General features: G+C 44.3%; 1 protein-coding gene across 1 annotated transcript in view; it reads right to left on the bottom strand.

The window, feature by feature from the left end:
• Positions 1-14,074, bottom strand: part of madd (MAP-kinase activating death domain) — a 241,808-nt gene that overhangs the window by 47,962 nt on the left and 179,772 nt on the right. Inside the window, 2 exon segments of the mRNA XM_080190554.1 lie at positions 2,380-2,452; positions 2,612-2,776. Coding sequence (XP_080046680.1) covers positions 2,380-2,452; positions 2,612-2,776 — 238 coding nt within the window.

A 14,074-nucleotide genomic window follows, 5' to 3' on the forward strand; every position in this document is an offset into this window, starting at 1 on the left:
AACTAGACGCATCTACAACTGCAGCAGGCAGGGCATTCCAATCCCTCACCACCCGCTGGGTAAAGAACCTACCCCTGACATCCGTCCTGTAGCTACCCCCCCTTAATTTAAAGTCATGCCCCCTCGTGCTAGCTTTCTCCATCCGAGGAAAAAGGCTATCACTATCCACCCTATCTAAACCTCTAATCATCTTATATGTTTCAATAAGATCCCCTCTTAGCCGCCTTCTTCCCAACGAAAACAACCCTAGATCCCTCAGTCTCTCCTCATAGGACCTCCCCACCATACCAGGCAACATCCTAGTAAACCTCCTCTGCACCCTCTCCAACGCCTCCACATCCTTCTTGTAATGCGGGGAAGTGTTGGTAAGTTTGCTGATGACACAAAGGTTGGAGGTGTTGTGGATAGTGTGGAAGGATGTCAGAAGTTGCGGTGAGACATTGATAGGATGCAAGACTGGATGGAGAAGTGGCAGGTGGAATTCAACCCAGATAAGTGTGAAGTGGTTCATTTTGGCAGATCAAATAGGATGGCAGAATATAATATTAATGGTAGGATTCTTGAGAGTGTGGAAGGACAGAAGGATCTTGGAGTCCAAGTTCATAGGAGCTCAAAGCAGCTGCGCACGTTGAAGCTGTGGTTAAGAAGGTGTATAGTGTACTGGCCTTCATCAATTGAGGAATTGAGTCTAGGAATCAAGAGATAATGTTGCAGCTATATAGGAACCAGGTCACAACCCATTTGGAGTATTGTGCTCAGTTCTGGTCGCCTCATTACAGGAAGGATGTGGAAGCCATAGAAAGAGTGCAGAGGAGATTTACAAGGATTTGCCTGGATTGGGGAGCATGCCTTATGAGGATAGGTTAAGGGAGCTCAGCCTTTACTCTTGGAGAGACGAAGGATGAAGGGTAACCTGATAGAGGTGTATAAGATGTTGAGAGGTATTGATCGAGTGGATTTTCAGAGGCTTTTCCCCAGGGCTGAAATGGTTGCCATTAGAGGACACAGGTTTAAGGTGCTGGGGAGTAGGTACAGAGGAGATGTCAGGGGTAAGTTTTTCACTCAGAGAGTGATGGGTGCATGGAATGGGCTGCCGGCAATGGTGGTGGAGATGGATTTGATAGGGTCTTCTAAGAGACTTTTAGATCAGTACATGGAACTTAGTAAGATAGAAAGTTATAGGTGAGCCTAATAATTTCTAAGGTAGGGACATGTTTGGCACAATTTTGTGGATCGAAGGGACCGTAATGTGCTGTAGTTTTTCTATATTTCTGTATTTCTGAGATAAGTTCAAGGGTCAGTCAATTTTAGTCAGTCAAAGTGAGGAGCAGAGAGAAGAGGCTTCATGCAGTTGAAATGCTGCAGCTAGTCGGGTGAAGCCCTGACAGCCATTTACAGTTTGGTGCAAGCCAGGGAGATCGAAGGCTGATGAAATCCAGTGACAGTCCCAGCGCAGTGAAGCAAGCCAGCCATTAAAGAGTTGATACTTGTAGAACATCTAATTCTGTGAGCATTAGGAGTAGATCAAATATTGGACAGAATTTAAAAACCAGCAAAGAATGACTTTGAAATTAAAAAGGTAGGAGGATTAGTATTCGATAGAAAGCTAGCTAGAAATATAAAAACAGGTACAAAGACTTTCAAGCAATGTTTAAACATGGAATGAGTGTCGCTCCTCTGGAGTGAGAGACTTGGAAATTAATAATGGGACATAAGAAAATGGCAGACACAGCGAACTGGTATTTTGTTTGTCTTCAATGCAGAAAACAGAAATAACATCCCCAGAAATACCTGTGAATCAGGTGAACGAGGGGGAGCAACTTAAAACAATCACCAGTGAAAGAACACTGAGAAAACCGTTAGAACAAGGCGCTGCCAAATTCCCAGCACCTGATAGGCTGCATCATAGAGTCTTAAAGTAAACGGCTGCCGAGAGAGAAAATCCATTGGTTGCAATTTGTCAAAATTGTTTAGATTCTAACAGCCCCATCAGGTGTGTCATAGGATCATTGAGGAAAGCTTTTATAATGGAGGTTATATCTGGGCACTTTGAAAATTTCAATGCAATCAGGCAGAGTCAACATGGTTTTGGTCAAGGGAAACAATATTTGACTAATCGATTTGAGTGCGTGAAGTCCTGTACATCCTCCCCTGTCAGGCGTGCACACTCTCCCCAGTCAGCATGTGAAGGTGTGTAAACACTCCCCAGTCAGTGTGTGAAGGTATGTAAACAATTCCCAGTCAGTGTGTGAAGGTGTGGACAGGCTCCCCAGTTAGTGTGTGAAGGTGTGTACACACGCTGGCATTACAGCACGAAGTGAGGTTGTTAACTTACTCATCCATGCTGATATTTACATACTAATAACACGGGCAATGTACCTGGTTTTATGCTCTGTTGTCTTGCAGCTGCACGCTCCATACTGTCCTTCACACAGTAGTACAACTCACGACACTGCCAAAAAGAAACCCACACAATAAACAGTTCTAAATACATTCAGAGATGGGGAGTTCGAGTGACATGACAGGATTAGGGAAGGAGGTAACAGACAGAAATACTAGAGACAGACAGCAAACAACCATCCAAGGTCTGATCCAGGGATAGTGCTTGTACCTTCTTGGTGTAAAATTTGTTGAGCTGGGTCTCCTGGCCGTTGCGTCTCCACAGACACAGGACTTTGGTTTTAGGACAGTATGTCATGTTAATGAGTTTTTCATACCACCAACGCTCATAGACAGTTCCGATATTACTGCGCAGCACAATGCAGTCATCACAAACCTATTAAAACATAAGAAGCACATGGTGCTAGAGCAAGCTCAGTGAACTGTAACCACAGCACAGACAATAACTACAGTTCCCTCACCCCCAAAACACTAGCAATAATGCACTATTATGTTCCATACACAGCTAGTGGCAAAGGAACCATGAGATATTATGAGGAGAAGATAGATAGAGAGAGAGAAACCATTTCTGCTGATGGAGTTTAGGACTGGGAAGTGTAATTTAAAAATTAGAGTCAGACCTTCAGGGAGTGAAATTAGGTATAATTTCAACACGCAAGTCATGGGAGGAGTCTGAAACGCTCATCCACAAACAGCAACTGACGGTGGATAAAATGTTCATTTTAAGTCTGAGACAGATTTTAGACGATATGGGGCAAACACAGAGATATGGAATTAGATGACAGATTAACCATGCTCAAATTAAATGGTAAAACAGGCACGAGGGGCTGAATGACCTCCACCTGTTCCCAGTAAGGATTGTACCAAAACAGCAGTGAGCAGGTTTTAAGAACCACAAAGTTTTAAAAACCAACAAGTGATTATAATAAAAATAATAGAGAGAAGGTACAATGATGGTAAACTAGAAAATGTTATAAAAATGGACAGCAAGAGTTTCTTTAAAAGTATAAAAAGTAAGAGAGAGGCCAAAGTGAACATGGGCTCCTTACAGAATGGTGTTGGGGAAATAATCATGGGGAACCAGGAAATGGCAGAGAAGTTAAATAAATACTTGGAGAATGATAAGTCTGGCCCAAAAGTTAAATTTCTAAATTGGGATAAGGCCAATTTTGATGATATTAGACAAGGACGTTCAAAAGTTGAATGGGGGTGTCTGGTGGCAGGCAAAGAGACGTCTGGTAGTTGGGAGGCTTTCAAAAGTGTGTTAACCAGGGTTCAGACTAAGCATGTTCCTCTTAGAGTGAAGGGGAAGGCTGGTAGCAGTAGAGAATCCTGGATGACTCGGGATAGAGGCATTGGTCAAAAATAAGAAGAAGGCATGTGACATGCATAGGCAGCTGGGATCAAGTGGATCCATTGAAGAGTATAGAGGTTTTTGGTGTAGAATTAAAAGAGAAATCAGGAAAGCAAAAAGGGGATATGAGATTGCTTTGGCAGAAAAGGCAAAGGACAATTCAAAGAGCTTCTACAAATACATAAAGGTCAAAAGAGTAACTAGGGAGAAAATAGAGCCTCTTCTTTTTTGATATGTTTATTGAATGTTATATTTTACATAGCAAACAAACACAGATACAGATCTACACATTCCAACACAACTGGGTACAGGGCTCCCCGTGGCCAGATGTCAAGCCTCTGGTACTCCCAGCACCCACCCTGCCCAAGTCCCCTCTACGTGCACCATAATGGCAGTAATAATATAAAAACAAAAAGGCAGAGAAATGCTGCTGGAGAACCAATTGAGCGTCCATTCAGCCCAAGCTATAAACTAACGAGCAGAGAAAAGAAAGAGAGACAGCAAAAGACAGAGAAGAGAGTGAGAGGGAAAATAGAAAAGTTCTCATATTGGTCCCCACACCTCGGCAGAGTGGGCAGGTATACTCAAGTGAAGGGCCAGGGCACGTCCACCAATCGGGGAGGGGAGTCCTAGGGCCATCGAATAGCTACTCACCCGGCTCCAACTGCAGCATCCCAACATGCACGATAAATGGTTGCCAGGTCATATAGAACTGAGCAGTGGACCCATGTAGCATGCATCTCATCTTAGAACCATAGAATATTACAGCACAGAAACAAGCTTTTTGGCCCTTCTTGGTGAACCATTTTTCTGCATAGTCCTACAGGTCTGCACCTGGACATATCCCTCCACACCCCTCTCATCCATGTATCTGTCCAAGTTTTTCTTAAATGTTAAAAGTGAGCCCGCATTCACCACTTCATCTGGCAGCTCAGTCCACACTCCCACCACTCTCTGTGTGAAGAAGCCCCCCCGATACTTTTAAACTTTACTCAGAGGGTAGTAAGGGCGTGGAATGCCCTGCCTGCAGCAGTTGTGGACTTGCCAACATTAAGGGCATTCAAATGGGCATTAAATAGGCATATGGATAATATTGGAATAGTTTAGGTTAGAGGCTGATTAGATTGGTTCCACTGGTTGGCGCAACATCAAGGGCCGGAGGGCCTGTACTGCGCTGTAATGTTCGATGTTCTGTGTCCTCTAGTTTTTTTCTCCCCTAGCCTCAGTGGAAAGAGCCTGCTTGCAGTCACTCTATCTATACCCATCATAATTTTATACACCTCTATCAAATCTCCCCTCATTCTTCTACTCTCCAGGGAATAAAGTCCTAACCTATTCAGCCTTTCTCTGTAACTCGGTTTCAAGTCCTGGCAGCAATCTTGTAAACCTTCTCTGCACTCTTTCAACTTTCTCCAGCTTAACGGTATCTACCATCCTCCTTCATACACTGTGAGTGCATCGGGGGTGCACCTGATTTCCACATAAACAGGATTAGTCGTCTTGCCAGGAATGTAGTGAAAGCTACAAAATCCACTTGGAATTTCGGCAGCAGTGGATTTAAAAGCACAACCTCAAACAGGGCAGCCTGAAGTGATGCACTTGTGTCCCAATCTAATGTTGCCGCAATCATCTCAAATATCGACGTCCAGTAGTTATACAGTGATGGGCAAGCCCAGAACATATGTGAGAGGGAGGCGGGAGCTTGCTGGCATCATTCACAAATGGGGCTTGTGCCTGGCTACATTCTACCAGTCTAACTCTAGTTAGATATTGATCAGGTGGATTCTCAGAGGCTTTTCCCCAGGTCTGAAGTGGCTGCCACAAGAGGACACAGGTTTAAGGTGCTGGGGAGTAGGTACAGAGGAAATGTCAGGGGTAAGTTTTTCACTCAGAGGGTGGTGGGTGAGTTGAATCGGCTGCCGTCGGTGGTGGTGGAGGCAAATTCGTTAGGGTCTTTTAAGAGACTTCTGGATGAGTGGGGACTTAATAGGATTGAGGGTTATAGGTAAGCCTAGTAGGTAGAGATATGATCGGCGCAACTTGTGGGCCCAAGGACCTGTTTGTGCTGTAGAAGTTTACATTGTGTCACATCCAGCTTGGCACATATCGAGGAGGAGTGTCCTCGATGTAGCACTAATGACCCAATCCTCCTCCGAGAACTCCCCCAGATCTTGTTCCCATAAAGATTTAACGACTGATAGAGAGTTTTGTTGGGACGGAATTTAAGAATAAAGAACAGAAACGATACCATGTACAGTAACAGAAGGCACTAAGATGTTGTCAATGGAGGCATGAGGTGGGAGCATTGGAGATTGGGAGTCCGCCCTGCGCACAAAGTCTTGAATTTGCAAATATCTGAAAAAGTGCGTAGCAGGTAAAGCAAACTTATCCACCATCTGCTGGAATGCTGCAAACACGCCATCCACATATAAGTCTCGGAATGTTCTGGTCCTGTGCTTGACCCAAATGTTGAAGGCACCATTCAAAACAGACGGAGGAAAAAATGAGTGGACAATGGGTGGCCTGGACAGCGGCCAGGCCTGAAACCCAAAGTGGTTTCAGGCCTGGACAGCGGCTAGGCCTGAAACCCAAAGTGGTTTCTAACTTGCGACCAAATTCTAAGAGCTGACAAGCGCACCCCTGGTATACTGGGAGGAGGGAAAATTTACTGGGGAACGTAACATGGCAGCCAGGGAAGACAGAGCACAGAAGAAGGATTCTAAGTGCAGCCAGCAAAGAATCTCTTTCTGCTTCTCTCTCTGCACCCAACACACTACTGCTCTCAAATTGGCTGCCCAATAATAAAATAGAAAATTGAGCAATCTGATACTCCTGCTCCCGTTTAGGGCTTTTCAAAACTGTCCTCCACATTCCAGGCAAAGCTTGAAATGAGCTGATCAAGTCTGTAAAAGGAGGATTTGGGGATAAACACTGGAATGCATGGAAAGAGATATAAAAACTTAGCTAGTATGTTCATCTTCACAAACCATTGAAACAGCCCATTAACAAAAACAGGAGGATGGATCAACACCTGAGGTCCTGTTCCATCCGCCCCATGAGTGGAGCAAAGTTAGCTCCAAACAGCCCACTAAATTTGCTAGTTCCTTACACTTCTAAGTAAGTTAACCGCCTAGTGACAATCTTGAAAGGCAGTGTGTGGAGCAGGAGGCTACGAGCCGCTGCATTCCAAGGAAGCAGCTCGCTCATGTTCATGTTAAGCTTGTACCCTGAAATACAACCAAACGTCTCTAGCATAGATAAAAACTTTGGGGATCGAGTTGGATAGGTCACCAACATACAATAATAGGTTGTCTGCATACAGCGATATTCTCCACTTGATTCCCTTCGACCAATCTCACCACTTGTTTGCTGTGCATAAAGCCGCAGCAAGAGGTTCAACAGCAACAGCAAGAGGTAAATAACAGGGGAGAGGGGGACATCTTTTGCCTGGTGCCCTGGGACAAAGAAAAAAAAAGTGAATGCACATTCTTTGCACGGAGCGGGCTAGAGAGGTGGAGTACAGTATTTTGATCCAGCAGATGAGCATTGGACCAAGCCCGAAAATAAAATAAATAATCCTATTCCACCCGATCAATTGCTTTTCCCGTGACCACTGAGATTAACATCTCTGGTAGCTTGGAGGTGGCAGGTGCATACATACTGTTAAACAGTTGTCGAACATTCGAGTACGTATGCCTATTTTTAATGAGTCAGTCTGGTCAGGTGAGATGATAAGAGGCAGCATGTCCTCCAAGCGATGGGCCAGAATCTTAAGAGATCAGTTTGAGATCCACATTCAGCAATGAAATCAGTCTATAAGAACTGCAGATTTGCGAGTCCTTATTCTTTTTAAGGATAAGCGAAATTGTCGCTTGCCTCAAAATCTGCGGACGGAGTGGTTCTCATATGATTCATTGATCATGCGCAGTAGCCGGGGAGCCAACCTATCCATAAATTTTTTTGTAGAGCTCGATAGGATACCTATCTGGTCCTAGACATTTCCCACTCAGCATAGTTCTGGCCGCTCTAACAATATCTTCAATGTCAATTGGATTCTCCAGTGCCATGGCCTCTCCCCTGTCCACCAAGGGGAGATTCAGTACCCCAAAGAACTCCTGAAAGTCCGCCTCATTGTGGCAGTCTCCGAGCCACAGAGGATTGAATAAAAGTCCCTAAACTGTTCATTTATTTGCTGCAGGTCAGTAGAGACCCCGTTCAGAATCTGCATTTGTGGTATTAGACTTCTGGCAGAGAATTGGCGCAGCGGATGAGCTAGTAGCTTGTTTGCCTTGTCCCCACGCTCAGTGTAGATTTGAACAGTATCCCTTCCGCTTGACTTGAGGTCTCAAACTCCACTCCTTATATACCTCTGGGGATGGGCCGATAGCGTATGTGGCATTAACTTGGGTGATATGCCTCAGCAATTCCAATAACCTGCTACCTCTCTGCTTCGTCTCATGCGCTGAATAAGATGTGATCTGGCCCCTTAAATAAACCTTCAATGTCTCCCATAAGGTAGCTGCCAAGATTCCTGGAGCATCATTAAACTCTAAGAAATCATTGATCTGGGATAACAGAAATCTAACAAATTCATCATCAGAGAGCAGACAAGTACTAAATCACCAAGGTGTAGAGGGGCCCATTCTCCTCCCCACTACCAAGTCCATTGTCAAGGCAGCATGGTCCAAAATTATAATGGTTTCGTAGGAGCAAGATTGCACAGCCAGGAGAAACTTATTATCTACCAAAAAGTAATCTATATGTGAATACGTTCAGTGGACAGGTGAAACAAAAATATTCTCTACTAGTGGGGTTAAGAAATCTCCATGGGTCCAACATCACATATTCCGTGAGAAATGACTGAATAATTTCTGCCGACTTGAAAGATACAGCAGTCCTGGAGGAGAAGTGGTCCAGGGCAGGATTCAATCAACCACTGAAATCTCCACTCAGTATCAACCGATGTGAATTCAAATCTGGAAGTAGCGCACAAAATGACCAAAAAAAGTTTTCACAGTCCCAGTTTGGGTCATACACATCGGCTAACAGCAGGGGCATTCCTTATAATTTACCCGCGACAATGGCATATTGGCCATTTGAGTCAGAAACAGCATTAGCTACTACCAAGGTAAGGACTTGTGGATGAGGAATACCTTGCCCCCCTGCACCGCGCCTTGGTGTGAAAAGTTGAGTGAAGGTATTTACCCATCCCCCCATCCTCTACAGACCCTAAAATAGTCCACAAGCCTGAGATGGGTCTCTTGGAGGAATGTAATTTGGGCACCCAGTTGTCGAAGTTGTTGAAATATCTTACCACGCTTAACTGGGTGATTTAGTCCTGACATTCCGGCTAGTGAACATGATTGCACCAAGGTCAGAGCTAAGGGCCTCCTAGCCAGCATCCCATATTCCTGGTATCCCTCTTCACTTGGGAGTCTCCTCCCAACCGCTGACATCGGCAGATGCCACATGCCAAGGCCCCACCCCTCATCCTCCCCACCGGCCATGGGGAACCAACCATGAGAAAGAGAGGGCGGACTTGAAAGAGGCCAAACAACGCCCACAGGAAAACAAGAAATAGCAAAGACACAAAAACACCCCCACAGATCAAACCCACAAACACCACATCCCCCCTTCCCCCTGCATGCACCCTCCCAAACAAGAGTGCTATGCCTCCAATATTTCCTTATCGCAGCAGCTTCACATGGGACATGATCTCCACCTCTATTCCCATCGCAATCATAGGCACTATAACCTGAAAAGGTCTAGAGAAATACCAAACACTTAATACTTAATCTAACAGTTGCAAAACCCATTACCCTTTCCTGGCCAACAATTTGATCCGGGTATAGCATGCAGGTTCATAAAAAAACAAATACCAATTGACATCTACCGTGTGGTCACCCAATTTAAAAGTCTGCTCCACAAATTTCATCACCGCCGCTGGATCCATTACTGGTTCCATTACTGAGAGTAATTCTCAAGCAGGCTGGGAAGGGAAGGCCAAACCTGACCTCAGGACAGTCACGCAGAAGTGGTTTGACATCAGCGAAGGCCACCCTTCTCCTTTTGCCACTGCCAGGGTAAAGTCTGGAAATATCAACAGCTTAATTCGCTGGTATTTCAGTGTGGTAGCCTGTGCTGCTTGCCGCAGGATTCTGTTTCCTGCTGAGATGTAATGTACTCCTTCAAAAATGGGCCAAGGAGCTTCACTTGGTCTGAGCTTTGCTCGTAACATTGTGTGTGCACGATCCAGAAGCAGTCATCCTCAAGTTCCAGCACATTCTTCAATAGCCGATGACAATTCCTGTGATATTTGGGCCCTCAATTCCCTCCGGAAAGCCTATCATACGGATCTTATTTTATCTTTGGCGTCCTTCCATCTCATCACATTTCTCCCTCAGGGACTAACCTTCCGATGTCAAGTGAATAACTTGGCTCTTCAGCTCGGAAATAGTGTTTCCATTAAATGCCGAGTTCTCAAGCTCCTTCAAGTTCTCATGGGCAATGGTGACACCTTGGAGAGATTTAACAGATAATCCGAGCTCCTCTCTCAACTCATCTATCTTGGCCTGCAACTCAGTGGCCCACCGCTCCAACTTAATGTCCAATCTTTGCATTGCCTCCATAATAGCTTCCCCTGTCCTTTTACTCAGCATGCTCTGTTCAGGGATCCCTCCAGGAGAACGTGGTGGGGACTCCCCCTCTGCTCCTGTGATCTCACTCTTCGATTTTGGTTTGCCTCCTGCCACTTTGCCAATGCCAGCACCTGTGGCTTACCCATTTCCTTCAGCCTTAAACGCTATTCCTTGGTCCACGTATGAAGCTGACTCGCTGTTCAATCTACCAGAGTTCTTACATAGATTGCTTCTCATCTTACTTCACCCTTAACTGAGTGAACGGATGCAGCAAAGCGTTCCCAGCCGAGATGCAAGTTGCAACTCTTCTCCCTCACTTTAATTCACCCATGGTTGGGTGAAAAAAGGAACAGTACAGGGTCCCCAGGTTGATCTGACAGTTGCAGTTTTTATGACACAGGATTCTTCCCTGGTCTGTCCCCCACTCTAAAACAATTCACACTCGACTGAGTGACAAAACTACAAAATGGTTCCAGGCTGAACTGCAAGTCCCAACATGCTCCTCATTGAGCTCTAGCTGCAAAAAAAGCAATCCAAAAATAGAAACAGCAGCTTGCAATTTGCAGCAGGGCTTCAGTGGCTCCTGCTTCCCACTTTCATTCACCCTTTCTTAGGTGAAAAAAGAACACAGAGTTTGCAGACTGAGCTGAAATCCACATTCCCTCCCCCGCTGAGCATACACAGTAAATTCCAAACGGCAGGAAGGAATCTAAAAATAACCCTTTCTGGTTAGACTCTCTCTTTGCAACTGCACTCCAGGTATGTTTAAAGCTTGCTTGATACACATTAACCTCTCTCCAGACCTTAACAAACAGCCAGATCTCAAGAAAGATCTTGCCATCTACGGATCATGCTTCCTCTCACACCAACGCCATCTTTGATTCCCAAAAATAGGGCCTCAAACATCAACAAGATCATCTATGTGCAGATCCACAAGAGATGGGTGAGATCTTAAATGAATATTTCTCATCAGTATTCACTGTTGAGAAAGGCATGGATGTTAGGGAACTTGGGAAAATAAATAGTGATGTCTTGAGCAGTGTACATATTATAGAGGTGGTAGCGCTGGAAGTCTTAGGGCGCATCAAGGTAGATAAATCCCCAGGCCCTGATAAAATGGATTCTAGGATGTTGTGGAAGGCCAGGGAGGAAATTACGGGTCCCCTAGCAGAGACATTTGAATCATTGACAGTGACAGGTGAGGTGCCTAAAGATTGGAGGGTGGCAAATGTGCCTTTGTTTCAAAAGGGTTGCAGGGACAAGTCTGAGAACTACAGACTGGCGAGCCTAACGCCTATAGTGGGTAAGTTGTTGGAAAGAGTTCTGAAAGACAGGATCTACAGGCATTTAGAGGGGCAAGGACTGATTAGGGAAAGTCTGCATGGCTTTGAGAGCGGAAAATCACGACGCATGAATTTGGTTGAACGGGTAACCAAGAAGGTAGATGACGGGAGCGGAGTCGACATTGTCTACGTGGACTTTAGCAAGGCCTTTGACAAGGTACCACATGGTAGGTTGTTGCATTAGGTTAAATCTCACGGGATCCATTTGTATCCAATGGATACAAATTTGGCTTGACGACAGAAGACGGAGGTGGGTGTAGAGGGTTGTTTTTCAACTGAAGGCCTGTGACTAGTGGTGTGTCTCAGGGATCGATGCTGAGTCCAATGTTATTTGTTACTTATATTAATGATTTGGATGAGAATTTGTAGGGCATGGTTAGTAAATTTGCAAATTACACCAAGATTGGTGGCATAGCAGATGTTGAAGAAGTTTACCTAGGATTGCAACGGGATCTTGATCAATTGGGCTAGTGGGCCAATGAATGGCAGATGGAGTTTAATTTAGATAAATGCGAGGTGATGCATTTTGGTAGATTGAATCAGGGCAGGACCTACTTAGTTAATGATAGGGCGTTGGTAGGTGTACAGTTTCATAGCTTCATGAAAATGGAGTCACAGGTGGACAGAGTGGTGAAGAAGGCATTTGGCATGCTTCATTTCATTGATTAGAACACTGAATACAGGAATTGATATGTCTTGTTGAAGTTGTTTGTTTGTACAAGACATTGGTACAGTCACACTTGGAATACTGTGCACAGTTCTGGTCACCCTACTATAGAAAGGTTATTATTAATCTAGAAAGAGTTCAAAAAAGATTTACTAAAATTCTACCAGGACTTGATGGTTTGAGTTATAATGAGAGGCTGGATAGCCTGGGACTTCTTTCCCTGGAGCGTAGGTAGCTTGGGGTGATCTTATAGAGGTTATAAAATAACGAGGGGCACAGATAAGGTAGATAATCAATATATTTTCTAGTAGGAGAGTTTAAAACTAAAGGTATGGGTTTAAGGGTAGACATACAAAAGGGTCCAGAGGGGCAATTTTTCACGCAGAAGGTAAGTGTCTGGAACAAGCTGCCAGAGGTAGTGGCAGAGGCGGATACAATTCTGTCTTTTAAAAAACATTTAGAAAGTTAAATGGGTAAGATGGGTATAATGCAGGCAATTGGGACTAGCTTAGAGGTAAAAACTGGGCAGCCGGGACAAATTGGTCCGAAGGTTCTATTTCAATGCTATATACCTCTATGACTATGATTTTGCATTAGTCGTCAAAGTAGAAAGCATTCCAAAAATACTAAATAATCAAGGGGCAAAAGGAGGGGAGGAAATAAATACCATAATTATCACTAGAGGAAAACATATGAGGGAATTGGGGCTAAAGGCTGTTAAATTCCTCTGGAGCCCAATGGGTTCAAGGAAATAAGTTTATTTATTAAATTTTATTTATTAGTCACAAGTGGGCTTACATTAACACTGCAATGAAGTTACTGTGAAAATCTTAGTTGCCACACTTCAGCACCTGTGCAGGTACACTGAGGGAGAATTCAACATGGCCAATGCACCTAACCATCACATCTTTCAGACTGTGGGAGGAAATCGAAGCACCCAGAGAAAACCCACACAGACATGGGGAGAATCTGCAAACTCCGCATTGTCAGTGACCTAAGCTGGGAATCGAACCCCGGCGCTGTGACTGCAGTACTAACCATTGTGCCATCGTGCTGCCGAAACTACAAAAATAGTAGATGCACTGGTAGTAACAGAACAGAACATAGAAAAACTACAGCACAATACAGTCCCTTCGGCCTACAAAGTTGTGCCAAACATGTCCCTACCTTACAGATTACTAGGTTTACCTATAACTCTCTATCTTACTAAGTTCCAAGTACTTATCTAAAAGTCTCTTAAAAGACCCTATCAAATCTGCCACCATTGCCAGCAGCCCATTCCACGCACCCACCAGATCTGGAAAATAAAAATTCTGGAAAAGCGCCAGAGGATTGGAAACATGCTAATATAACATGCTTATTTAAAAGGGAGGGGAAACAAAGATAGGTGACTATCTTTGGAAGAGCATTTGGAAATACATAAATGCATAATCTAATCAAGCAGAGTCAGCATGGCTTCATGAATGGAAAATCATGCCTGACAAATTTATTAGAAATTTTTGAGGTAGTAATAAGCAGGATTGATAAAGGGGAACTGGTAGATGTAATATACTTGAGTTTCCAAAAAACATTCAGTAAGGTACCACACAAAAGACTACTTAATAAGATAAGAGCCTATGATATTAGGGGTAGAATATTAGCACGGATAGGGGATTGGCTAACTGGTAGAAGA

The sequence above is a fragment of the Carcharhinus amblyrhynchos genome, chromosome 6, assembly GCF_965287045.1.
Source record: "Carcharhinus amblyrhynchos chromosome 6, sCarAmb.v2.hapA, whole genome shotgun sequence".
Taxonomy (NCBI): domain Eukaryota; kingdom Metazoa; phylum Chordata; class Chondrichthyes; order Carcharhiniformes; family Carcharhinidae; genus Carcharhinus; species Carcharhinus amblyrhynchos.